Genomic DNA, 13,706 nt, shown 5'->3' on the forward strand with positions numbered 1-13,706 from the left:
GACCCTTCGTCAGGAGGTACAGGAGCCTGAAGACACACACTCAATATTTTAGGAACAGCCTCTTCCCCTCTGCCGTCATATTTCTGAACGGACAATAAACACTGCTTCACTATTTTATTCTCTTTTATCTTTCTTGTTGTAACTTATAGTAATTGTTATGTTTTGCAACACAAACTAATAAATTTCATGACGTACATCAGTGATAATAAACTTGATCCCGATTCACCCAAACTGTTAACCAGCAAGGGGATGCCATTTTGGCAGTCGGCATAGCAACCCACTGAACAAGGAACATAGCTCGGTGTTTGAAGAGTCAAAGCTTCCCACCTTGTTATGTTGGCGTGAAAGGGAAATTCAAAGCAATGTTGGATACATTAAACAGTTTTAATCATTAAACAATATTGGCTACCGTGAGGGATGGACCATGATTTGTGTGAAATCAGTAATTCATGGAAAGGATCCAGAAAGCACAAGGCAGACATGAGTCAAATGCTCTCACAAGTCATTATAATATGAGACATTGCATGCATTTAGGATGATGCACCATCAGAACAAACTCTGCCATGGGTAGCCCCAAGCCAGGCTGCAAAAGGAGCAGGCTTGGGCACATGGCTAGCAATCCCATCCTGTAAAAGCCCAGGGCTAAGGATACACAACAGATATCCAAATATCTTGTCCCTGGGACAGGAAGGAACTTTGCCCAGAAGGCGTATGAAATCACATGGTAAAAGCGGAAGCCATGGGACTGATGATTCTGACGAGCTGCTGTTCGCAGCCTATGCCCAGTAGCCTATGCCCCAGACGCAGAAACATCGCTGGAAAAACAAATCAGGGCAATTTCGGATGTAAATCTCAAGTCTCTTCAAAGAATCCACCATCTGGGTCACGCTCTCTTCTCACTGCTGCCATCAGAAAGGAGCAACAGGAGCCACAGGACCCGCACCTCCCATTTCAGGAACAGTTATCACCCTTCAACCATCAGGTTCGTGAACCAGAGTGGATAACTTTGCTTAGCACAACACTGAACTGATACCACAACCTTTGAACCCACTTTCAAGGACTTTACAACTCCTGTTCTTGATATTATGTATTACTTATTTATCGATTATCACTTTGTTTTTCGTTTCAGTATTGCGCAATTTGTCTTTTGCACATTGGTTGCTTGTCTGTCTCTGTGTGTAGATTTTCATTGATTCTGTCGTGTTTCTTTGCATTTCTTGTGAGTGCCCACAAGTAAACAAATCTCAGGGTTGTATATGGAGACATATACTGTCTGTACTTTGATAAATTTACTTTAAACTTTGTTCTATTAACAGAAGGTAACTGGAACATTTTGATCAGTACACACATCAGCAGACATTATACTCAATGCAAATCAAGTAATATTAATTAATTCAATATCTGGGTGAGCCTGTGTGTTCTCAAATAGTTAACGGCAACTCACTTAGTTGGTTTAGTTGTTGCAGCTCAAAGAAAATAATATTTTTTGTGACTTCTGCTGGTTTTGCCAAATCCTTCAATGTTTCCTTCAGCGTGTTCATTTTCCTCAAAGCTTGGTGCACTTTTCTTGCTGACTAATGTCAGACAATCAACTAAATAGGTTATGAGCCACAAATGACATGAAGTCACTTATTGACAGCATAGAAAGATTATTCTTTATACAAAATAACACACACACAAACACAAACTATTGGAGGAACTCAGCAGGTCAGGCAGCACCTATGGAGAGGAATAAAGAGTCGACATTTCGGGCTGAGACCCTTAATCAGAAAAGCATTTTGTGTGTGTCATTCTGGATTTCCAGCATCTGCAGAATCTCTTGTGTTTAATACTTGTACATGCTTGGGATGACACACGAAAATCAACTGATGGGTTCAATACGGCTCAAGGCCAAACCACATGCCTGTCAGTAAGACAACGAACAAATACAACTTTTACACATTACACCAAAATAAGTTTCAAAAGAACCTTCCAATTATTCCATCATTAAGGACCCCCATCACCCAGTACCTACCCTTTTCTTATTGCTACCATCGGGAAGGAGGTACAGGAGCCTGAAGACACACACTCAATGTTTTAGGAATAGCTTTTCCCCTCTGACAACTGATTTCAAATTGGACAATGAGCCCACATACAATACTTCAATTTTTGTTTTATTTTTGTTCTTTTTGCACTACTCATTTAATTTTTAAAAATATATTTCAAGATTATTTAATGTCATTTCCAGTACACAAGAGCAAAGGAGAACGAAATGATTGTTACTTCGGATCGATGCAGCATAAAAAAACTCAATAATAATAATGAAAACACGATAAATACAAATATACAAGATTGCTTATATACATACGTTGATTGTATGTCCATAAAGTGACGCTAGGCACAGGAGTGTCTGTACAAAGGGTGACTGACAGGAAATGGTGGTTGGGAGCATGAAGAGGTGGGTTAGTAGGTGAAGGTGTTAATCAGGCTTACTGCTTGGGGGAAAAGCAACTGTTATTTGGGGAGTTTGGTGTCCTGGTGTGGGTGCTACATGGCGTGACAAACAGTCCATGAATATGGGGGGCGGGGGGCGGCGGGCAGGATCCTCCACGATGTTAGTTGCCTTTTTCTGACGCCTTTCCAGATACATGCCCTCGTTGGCAGGCGAGCTGGCTCCGGTGATGCTTTGGGCAGTTCTGACCACCCTTCCTGTCCGCCGCACAGCAGTTTCCACACCAAGCAGTGAACGGCTTGTTAGGATGCTCTCGACTGCTCATCAGTCGAATGACGCGAGTAGGGATGTGCATAGCCCAGCTGTCTTCGGAAAACAGGAAGCGTTGCTGAGCTTTCCCGATTGTGTAGTATGTGAGGTTATTTGACTTCTTATTGCAATTTATAGCATTTTATTATGTATTACAACGCAATGCTGCAAGCAACGAATTTCACAACATATGCCAGTGATATTAAATTCGATTCTGATTAAAATTTATTGAACTGATCCCAACTACCAAAGAGAATACACACAGGCTCTCTAATCTAATATTCTTGGCACGCAACATCTTGTCTTATCAAAGGGTGGGTCATCAACTATTTATGATGTACCCTAAAAGCTGTACACATCCACTCTCACAAGACACGTTGATAGGAAACTTTCAGCCTTGGTAGTTTGTAAATGAACAAGGTCAAGGTTAGCAGCTAATTACCAAAATTTCAGCCTTGAGATGAATGACAAATTAACGACTGTCACACAGCACGGAGGCTCACTGCTGCCTCCGTACCCATCCACACTAAACCTGTTTGCCTGCATTTAGTCCATAACCTTCCCCCTTCGCTTCACCTCACCTGCCCATCACCTCCCCCCTCCCGATGCCCGTCCTCTCTTCCTTTGTCCCACAATCCACTGTCCACTCCTATCTGATTGCTTCAAGGCCCTTACCACTTCCACCTATCACCCCCCCCCCAGCTTCTCACTTCAACCCCCTCCCTTCCCCCTTCACATAACACCTTCCAGCCCGTAGTCCTTCCCTTCCACCCCCCCAACCCCCCATCCCAACTCTGGCTTCTCCCACCTTCACGATGAGGGGTCTGGGCCCAAAATGCCGAATCTTTCCTTTCTATGGAAGCTGCTTGACCTGCTGAGCTCCTTCAGCATTTTATGTGGGCGTTACACAACCTCCTATCCTTGTCAGTTCTAGTCCAGAATCTTCTGAAATGCTGTGAGACCTTCTGCCTCCTCCTCACAGTGTATTGGAGACTCCAATCACCCTCTTCAAGGAAAAAAAAACTCTACATTTAAAACCAACCCTTAATGTATCTAGTATTAATAGAAAGGTGTGCTTGCCACAACCCCTGCCCACCTTTCGCAATACAGTGTATTCTGGTTATTGGGGCAGCCATTTATTTGGGACAACTCTTAAAAAAACTGAGTCGAGAAAACAGGCGGGATTCTTGTCATTTATTTGGGATGCTATGCCACTTAACTTGGGTGGTGGGGTGGAGATACGCTTCTACCACAGGAAGTTAAAGGCACTCCTTCCCTCCGCTAGCCTCGGGCAAGGTGTAACACCTGTTAAGCCCCCACACCCCCATCTGATCAGGGCCAGGTGAAGCCATGGGAGGTGGTGGATGGTCGTACGAGCAGCTGGTGCCTACCACAAGTCCTGGTTATGCGACCACTGACTCCAGGCAGACAACTGCTGAAGAGTATTGACAATGGCTGGAGTCACCTGTCTTGTAAACACACTGTTCAGAAGGCGGCAATGGCAAAGCACTTCTGTAGAAAAAATTTATCAAGGACAATCACGGTCATGGAAAGACCTTGATCACCCACGCCATACAAAGCATCACATCACGAATGAACGAAAAACCCTGCTTAAATGAGACAGGAGATCATTGCCAGTTTCAAACTAGCATCAGCCGCGTGCACTCGTGTGGCCATTTTTATTTATGCATATTTACAAAAGACATACAAAGGTTGGAGATTAAGGGATTAGTGAATTCAAATTAAAACACAATTTTCAGTCATCTATAATATACACAATTCCCTAGGGGCCCACTGTTCCCAGAAATCCCTTACTGACCCATAATAATTGCATGCTCCCTATCCAAAGACACCCTGGCACCAATGTAACCCCAGTGGAGGGGCAGAGTGCTTGATCGCCCACTGGCTAGACCTGCGAATGGCCCAAGAGCAAGCATGCCAGGACATCTCCACACACCCCTGCCCGCCAACGTTTACTGGGTGCCCATAAACCAGGAACATGAGCTGAAGCACAGCCAAAACTTGAGGAGCAGCCCCTTCTGATATTCAGAGGGGCTTCAAACTCTTGCACTCCATATAGACATGGTACACTGACTTCCCCATCCACAGAAAGGGCAGGAGGACGGGGTATCAGGAATCTACTGCCCCGGTGCAACACCCTCCTCCCCAGGGGAAAGAAACCCCTTGAGTAGTCATTAAACACCACACCATGCTTACAGCGAACAGTTTTTAAAACAGCGCCAATTACATATCCTTGTGTTAGGTTATTCATTTGGGCTGACAGACACCAAATTAGAAAGCAGTGATTTTTGGTGCTACTTCATGCAGAAAGGCAATGAAGACAATCCATTATCTATTCTAGATGTCTGTGGTGATATTGTTCATTTACAATCAGTCAGAAAAACACAGCAGCATACACTGGATGAATTCATTCGCCGGTAACTACTGGGAACAAATACTCAGTTTTACAGTACTGTAGTAGTATTGGTAGTGTTCTAATTTGTTCTGCATTTTATTTAAATATACGTTTGTATATCATTACCCAATTAAACAGTAGTTTGTCTTATTCCGTTTAACCATTTCCATGAAACTTTGGATAATTGGGATAGCCATTTAATTGGGCAAACTGTACTGGTTCCAGTATGTCCCAGTTAACCAGAATCCACTACAACATGATACAAGCATCCCTCCACTGGAACGTTGACATGTAACACATTTCAGCCCACCAAGTCAGTACCATCTACAATGTCAATCTAAAGTAATCCCATCTGTGTGCACACGATCCGTACCCCTCCACGAGCACACCACAAGACACAGGAGCAGAACTAGGCCACTTGGCCCAGCCATTCTGCTCCACCATTTCATCATGGCTGTTCCATTTTCCCTCTCAACCCCAATCTCCCACCTTAGAACCACAGAACACTACAGCACAGTACAGGCCCTTCAGCCCTCCATGTTGTGCCGACCCATATAATCCTTTAAAAAAGGTACTAAGCCCACACTACCCCACTAACTAACTGTACATCTTTGGACCCACGTGGCCAGTGGAAGAACATAAAAACTCTTTAAGGACAGCAGTGAAATTCGAACTCTGAACAATTTTACAGCTGGCACTGTAATGCATGGCACTAAATGCTACATCATACTGGACATTAAAAGAATAGTTCATCACCAGAGCAAAAAAAACAGCTGAAAAGAAAATCACTGCTGACTCCCCCACCCTAGCAATCACCCATTCACCAAATTACCATCAGGAAGACACTACAAGACCATCAGCTTCAGGACTACACATCATCTGCGAAGCTTCTTTCCTGTAGCTATCCAGCTTCTCAACAAAACTCACTCAGGTGTAGTACCCTACCCGTCCCTGCACAACATCCGTTAAATGGTCTTTCTTGCTCATCTTGTTCTATTGATAATTATCTATTTAATCTGTTCACACATTCACATTTATTTAAATTTGATTATTGGCACTTGTACATATGACCTTTCTGCTAATTGTTGACTGCCTATGGCTGTAGGCACTATTGTCTTGTAAATACAAAAATACAACTGCAGATGCTGTGGATCAAAGAATACGTACACAACGCTAGAAAAACTCAGCAGGTCAGGCTGCTTCGGCCCTTTCCTGATGAAGGGTCTCAGCCCGAAATGTTGGCTACTCTTTTCTCACGGATGCTGCCTGACCTGCTGAGTTCTTCCAGTGTCGTGTACGTATTCATTGTCTTGTGAATTACTGGTTTCTATTATGTTCTCTATTCTGGTATTGTCCTGTGTTTTATGCAGGGACCAAACCACAATCAATTTTGGCATGTTTCACATACTGGCAATAAAGTGATTCTGAAATAAAATATCAAACACCCATATGAATGCACTTTGTCCCAAGTTGCTATGAAAGCTGTTTTTTTAAAAATGGTAAACAGACCAGACAACTTTCCCCAATTTTGTTTCCCCCACCCCTGCATATTGGTGCTTCAATCTTTACTTATGTATAGTTTTTCCATAAATGTTATTATATTTGTTATTTTCCTCTAAGGAGTTTGTACATTCCTCTCGATGAACATTGGGGTTTTCTCTAGGTGCTTCGGTTTCCTCCCACATTCCAGAGGTCCCAGCTAGAGGGTTAATTGGTCATTGTAAATTGTTCTGTGATTAGCCTAGGATTAAATATGTAGATTGCTGGATGGTGTTGCTCTTTGGCTTGGAAAGGCCTGTCCCATGCAGAATCTCTAAGTAAATAAATAGAAGGAATCTCAAGGTAACATATACATACTTCGGTAATCTTCTCCGAGGATCATCACCTTGTCGTGGTAGAGAGTTTTGAGAGTTCCTGAGAGCTGGTGGGGTCACCCATTGGCGGTAAGGTCAAGGGGGAGGGTCCAGGCAAAGAGCGATCCAACCAAGAACTCAACGGTGGAGCTGGCTGAAGATGATGATGACATATCACAACGGCAGTGAAGGGTCCCCAGCCGTCTTGCATTCCACGCCACTGGACCTTGACCCCGATCTGTCCAGGACTGTGCAGTGGATGCCCGTGCATCAGCCTCCCCACATTAAGCAAAATCACACCTAGCAAAGTCTCCAGTAAGGGAATCCACCCGTCCAGAATACGTGAATGCCAGATCGGACTCTACAGCTATCTAAAGTCCCACCAACAGGAGAACTCAAGTGACTGCTCTACTACTACTTTGATAATAAATTTACTTTGTGTCGTCATGAAGCTCCTTGTCACGGTCACGAGGAGCTGAAACTGGTGTTGCCACCAATGAGAACATAAGGAATTAGTAGCTTGGTCAAATGTCCCCTCAGGCTTGATCTGCCATTCAATCAGATCATGGTGGATCTGCTCACAGGCTTCAACTCCTGACCAATCGTCAATGATGAAACAATGGTTGTGGATTGCTTTAGCTAAAAAGGGGAATGTTCTCATTTCATTCCAATTTAGCAATGACATCATATGAAATGCAAGTATTTAGGAAGGGTGTGCCTACTGTTACAAAACAACTCAATGAAATTTCGTAAGAGCTACACTGAATAACACGCGTACAGAAGTGGGGAGAGGGGAAAGTACAGCACGTGCTGGAAGGTGATAGGCGAGGCCAGGTGAGAGGGAAGGTAGGTGGGTGGGGGGGGGGGGATGAAATGAGAAACTGAGAGGTAGAAGTGGGAGAGGTGAAGGGTTGAAGGAGGAATCTGATTGGAGAGGAGAGTGGACCATTGGAGAAAGAGGAGGATGTCCACCAGAGGGGAATAGGCAGAAGTAACTCTGGACAGACACAGCACAATACCATAATTGTACAAGTCAACATTTCAGATCTTACCTAAGAGGGCATTTGATTACAAGACCACAGGAGGGCAATTAGGCAATTCAGCCTTTTGGGTCTGCTCCACCATTTCCTCACGGGATTTATTATTCCTCTTTACCCCATTCTCCTGCCTTAATCCCATAACATTTGACAGCCTTACTAATCAAAAACCCATCAGCCTCTGCTTCAAATACACCCAATGACCACAGCAACAAACTCCACAGATCCACCACCCTCCACTCTACATCCCTGCCCCCAAAGAGATGCCCCTCTACTCTGAGGCTGTGCCCTCCAGTCCCAGACACCCCACAACAGGAAACAACCTCTCCTGCTACAACAGAGCTGCGTTGGACCTAGCTATGGATTTATTCTCAAAGAATTAGCATAAAAAAGAAAAATATTACACACTTTATTCTGCTTGTATCTTTTCTCATTACGTTATTCTAGAATCAGGGGTTCCTAACCCCTCTGTTGATGGTAGAGGTCCAGAGCCATAAAGAAGATTGGGAACCCTACTCTAGATATTATTGGTAAAATTCTTGCTCATTTCCAGGATGACACCCGCAGGACTGCTCGACCCTCTATACTCACAACTGTGTGGCTAGGCACTGTTCAATTACCACCTAGAAATTCACCAACGACACCACAGTTGCTGGAAGAACCTCACATGGCAATGGGGCAGAGTACAGGAGGGAGACAGATAATGTGACTGAGTGGTGTCACAACGACAACCTCAAACTCAACATCAGCAAAACCAAGGAGCTGACTGTGGACTTCAGGAAGGGGAAGAAGGAAGAACACACACCAGTCCCTGCTGAGGGGTTAGAGATGGAAAGGGTGAGCAACTTTAAGCTCGTGAACGTCAATATCTCAGAGAATCTATCCTGGTCCAAACACATCAAGGCAATCACCAAGAAGCTATGCCAGCAGCCCTACTTCATTGGGAGTTTGAGGTGGTTGGTAGATTACTAAAGACTTTTGGAAATTACTACAGACATACTGTGGTGATCACTCTGACAAGTTATATTGCCACTTAGTACAGAGGCTCCAATATGCAGGATAAGGTATGGTTCCGGACTGCTTTAAAGTTTCTGCAATCGTTCCATTTCCCAAGAAAGACAAGATCACAGGACTTCATGATTATAGGGCAGTCATTCTGACTTCAGTAGTTATGAAAACCTTTGAACGTCTGAGGTTTATCCTATCTTAAGTCCATTTCTGATCCTATTCTTGATCCGCTAGTTTGCTTATAGAGCAAATCACTCAGTGGAAGATGCAGTTAACTTGTGCCTTCGTTACATTCCTCAACGTTTGGACTCCCCCAACACCGACAGTATGTGTGGATCTTATCTGTCGATTTTAGCTCTGCCTTCAACAGCATTGCCCCAGACTTGTCCAAAGCAAGCTAATCCAGCAGGTTGTACCCTACAGTATTCATCAGTGGATTATGTACTTCCTGACAGGAAGGAAGTTGTATGAAATCCTGGGCTCCTACTTGTCCAATCCAATGCCTGTAAATACAGGCTCTCCCCAGGGCTGTGTTCTTTCACCCCTCCTGTTCTCACTTTATACAACTGACTGTACCTCCACAGGCAAGTCCATTAAAATCCTAAAGTTTGCGAATGACATGCCTGCATTTGGCCTCATCTTTAATAATAATTTGACCTGCTATCAAAGAGAGGTAGACCACCTTGTAACATGGTGTGCCTGGAACAACTTGGAGCTTAATGCTATCAAGACAGTGTAAACAAGGACTGACTTCCACTGACAACCCCCTACTTGCCCATGCTCGGAAATTAATGGTCAGGCCAGTGGTTGAATCATTCAAATTCCTGGGGACTACCATTACCAAAACATTGAAGTGGGACAAGCACATTACTCTCATCACTAGGAAGGCCCAGTAGAGACTGTTCTTCCTACGTCAGCTTAGGAAACTTAACATCTCAATGATCGATTTTTACTCAGCCAACATTGAGTGTTGTGACCAGCTCTATCACCGTTTGGCTTTCCACCACCTCCTCCCTCTCCAAGTCCAAGTTGCAGCAAGTGGTCAGTGGAGATTATTGGGTGTCAGCTACTGACATGAAAAAAACTGTTCTTTGCCAGAGCGAAGAGAAGAGCTGGAACAAATATTCCTGACTAGCAGTCACCTATTCACCAAGTTGCCGTCAGGGAGACACTACAAATCCATCACCATCAGGCCACGTCATCTCTGAAGTTTCTTTCCTGTAGCTATCCAGTTTCTCAACAAAACTCAGGTGTAACACCCTAGTTATCCCTGCACAACATCCGTTAAATGCTTTTTCCCTGCTCTCCTTGTTCTGTTGATAATTACTGAGTCTGTTCATATGCTCACATTATTTAAGTTTGATTATTGGCGTCTGTGCACGTGATCGTACTGCTAATTGTTGATTGCTCATAGCTGCTTTCACTATTGTCTTGTAAACTGTTGGTTGCTATCGTGTTCGCTGTTATGGCATTGTCCTATATTTTATGCTTGGGAATGAACCACAGTCAACACTGGTATATTTCTCATACTGGCAATAAAGTGATTCTGATCAAAAGAGGGTTGTAGACTCAGCCAAATCCATCACGGGCGCAAGCCTCCACAGTGAGTACGTCCTCAATAGGCAATGCCTCAAGAGGTCAGCAGCATCCTTAAGGACTGACCATCCAGAAAATGCCCTCTTGTTGCTGATACAATCAGGGAGGAGGTACAGCAGCCGGAAGATACACACACAACATTTTAGGAACAGTTTCTTCCCCTCCACAATCAGATTTGTGAATGAGCCATGAACACTACCTCTTCTACACAATTTATTTATTTTTGTAGGTTATACTAATTTTAGTCTTCCATTGTACTGCTGCCACAGAGAAAAAAATCAGGACATATTAGGATCATTAACAGAATCCTGATGAAATGGAGATTTCTCCGTTTAAAATTTAGGTTTTAAAAAGTAACTTTGGTTATCTCAAAGTTGAGAGCAAAACACAACTGGATGAGAATCCAAAAGATAACTAGATGTCATCAAGCACAAGATAAGAGATAACTAGATGTTAAAAGTCTAAGAAAAAATTTCAGAAGTCTTGGGAAATGTCAAGTTAAAAGAGGAGTGCTGCAAGAGAGGAGAGAGGATTTAGGAACCATGAGGGAGAAGATCTTCCGGGGGTGGGGGGGGGGATTTATTTATTTATTGGCATACAGAGTGTAACAGGCCCTTCGAACAACACCGCCCAGTAACTCCGATTTAATCCTAGCCTAACCATACGACAATTTACAATGCCCAATTAACCTACCAACCAGCAAGTCTTTGGATTGTGGAAGGAAATAGAACCCCCTGAGGGAAACCCACGCGGTTACAAGGAGAACCTACAAAGTCTTTACAGGCAACAGGCGGGAACTGAACTCTTTCACTGGAACTGTGAAGTGTTGTGCTAACCACTAGGCTACCATGACATGAATTAGTCAAAGGAATGGCAAAACTGAGTTTCGAGCAGTTTCTTTTGGGCAGGTACCGAACGTAGCAAGCTGGGAGTAGGATCACAGGGCACTGTTCCGATTTCTTTTTATTCTCTTCAGGCAACACAGAAGGTACTTGGGAGATGCAGTATAAATTATCACAAAAGTAATTAAACAAAAAAAGAGGGAAAAGTTCTAAAGGAACTTGGGCAGTGGCTCAGACTCAATAGAGCTTGATCACAGAGGTCCAGAGAAGGATGTTCTCCAAGGTGAAAGGATTAGTTACCAGGAGAACTCGCTGGGGTTGAGAAGAGTGAGGGGAGATCTCTTTTTGAATATTGCAAGGCCCAGATTGACTGGATGTGGCGAGGATATTTCCAGTCGCGAGGGAATCTCGGACCAGAGGGCACAGCCGCAGAATACAAGTGCATTCCTTCAGAACAGAAATGGGGAGGAATTTCTTGAGCCAGAGGGTGGTGAATCTGTGGAATTCATCATCACAGACAGCTGTGGAAGGCAAGTCTTCTACGTAAATTTAAACTGGAGATTAATTGATTCCTGACTGGTAAAGGTGTCAAAGGTTACAGGGGAAAAGCAGAAGGGGGTTGAGGGGGATAATAAATTGCCCATGATAGAATGCAGGCAAGACTTGATGGGCCGAATGGCGTAGTTCTGCTCCTCTCTCTTATGGCGTAAAGAAATTTCCACAGATGCTGGAAATATAAAACAGACATGCTGGTAAATACTCCGCAGGTCAGGCAGTGGTAGGTGGGGGAAGAAAGAGAACCTTTATGTGCTCAGCCATGGTCTCCCCTGCCCACACTGTCTGACATGCCAATCCTAAAGACGACTATCCATTCATTTCCACGGACGCTGCCTGTCCTTCATCCTCCCGTATTTGTGTGCGCTGCTCCGATTTCCAGCATCTGCAGACTTTCCCGTCTTTACGCTGTGTGGATTCTGTTTTAAGGACTAGCAGTTTCACGTGGGAGACTTTTCCTCAACACTTTCCATTCTTGTTGGAGGAAAAATATTTACAAAGCGCAATTTCTGCCTAGCTGATAGCGTTCCGTTGTGGCCCTGAACAAATTCACAATACAGGTAGAACAAACCGTACAACTCACACGCTTTCGGTGAATTATTCAACCCCGTTCATTGCTGACGGATTCTCCAAGTCCTTTGCCCGGTGACTTTAGAAACTAAATTACAACTTCTGAGCCCGCAGAGACACGTGCCACTCGCCGCATCACGGCGTCACTGGCAAATTTTACTCTAAAATAAGAAACGTGAAAGCCAAGAAACCAAACTCTTACCTCCGGTACATGAAGTAACGTTTCATGTTAACTTCGCCGTGACTGCCCTCCAATTCCCGGTCTCCTCACTTTACACCAGCTGCTCGCTTGTGGTTTTATGTGGAGGGGGAAGTTTCGCTAAGTTTGACCAATGAGTGAAGCGGAAATCAATACACTTCAAACCCAGTGCGCTCGCACCCCTTTACGGGATTGGAGAGGAAAACTCTATAACGGCACCAGCGCTAACACTCCGGGCCATTAAGTCGTTTGATATTCTCTGCCGGAAATTTTAACTAAAGCAGAAGATACTGCAAATATTCTTTTTGGCGTCTGTGACAAAACACTGAAGCTGGGGTGACATTTCACATACCCAGTAGGTCGGGCAGCATCTAAAAGGGGGTCAATCACCAAGCTGAAAACCACAAGTTTTTCTGATTCCAAACACTTAGTTTTTTATTTCAGATTTTCGCCATCGGCAATATTTATCTTTTGTTTTGAAGTTACAAGGACCTGCCTTCAATGTTTGTAGTTTTACCGGGATTTGGGGTTCTACTTGCTGACTTTAATGCAAATACGGCAAGTTTTTCGCTTCGGTGGTCAATGGCGAACTTCAACCTATAGTGGGATACAACCCACGTGGGATCTACTTTTCCCGCCCCTTCCCCCAAAAATGTCCTTTCTAGTGGGCTCTTCCCATCGAGCCGTTAAAAATATCTTCTCTTTGCCGCCATCAGGAAGGAGGTAAAGGAGCCTCAGGTCCCACAGCACCAGGTTCAGGAACAGTCATTATCCCGCAGACATCAGGCTCCTGAACCAGCACGGACAGCTTCACTCACCTCAACTCTGAACTGATTCCACAACCTACAGACCCACTCATCCATGTTTTCGATTTCAATTAATTAATTTAA

The 13,706-nt window shown here is 44.1% G+C and overlaps 1 protein-coding gene across 1 annotated transcript in view; it reads right to left on the reverse strand.

Moving 5' to 3' along the window:
• The window catches only part of LOC140739743 (GRAM domain-containing protein 2B), a 104,945-nt gene extending 92,012 nt beyond the window's left edge, over positions 1-12,933 (reverse strand). Inside the window, exon 1 of the mRNA XM_073068212.1 lies at positions 12,820-12,933. Within this exon, the coding sequence (XP_072924313.1) occupies positions 12,820-12,845 (26 nt within the window). The 5' untranslated portion in view covers positions 12,846-12,933. The remainder of the gene's footprint in view (positions 1-12,819) is intronic.
• Positions 12,934-13,706: the final 773 nt, after the last annotated feature.

The sequence above is a fragment of the Hemitrygon akajei genome, chromosome 16 (assembly GCF_048418815.1).
Source record: "Hemitrygon akajei chromosome 16, sHemAka1.3, whole genome shotgun sequence".
NCBI classification, from domain to species: Eukaryota; Metazoa; Chordata; class Chondrichthyes; order Myliobatiformes; family Dasyatidae; genus Hemitrygon; species Hemitrygon akajei.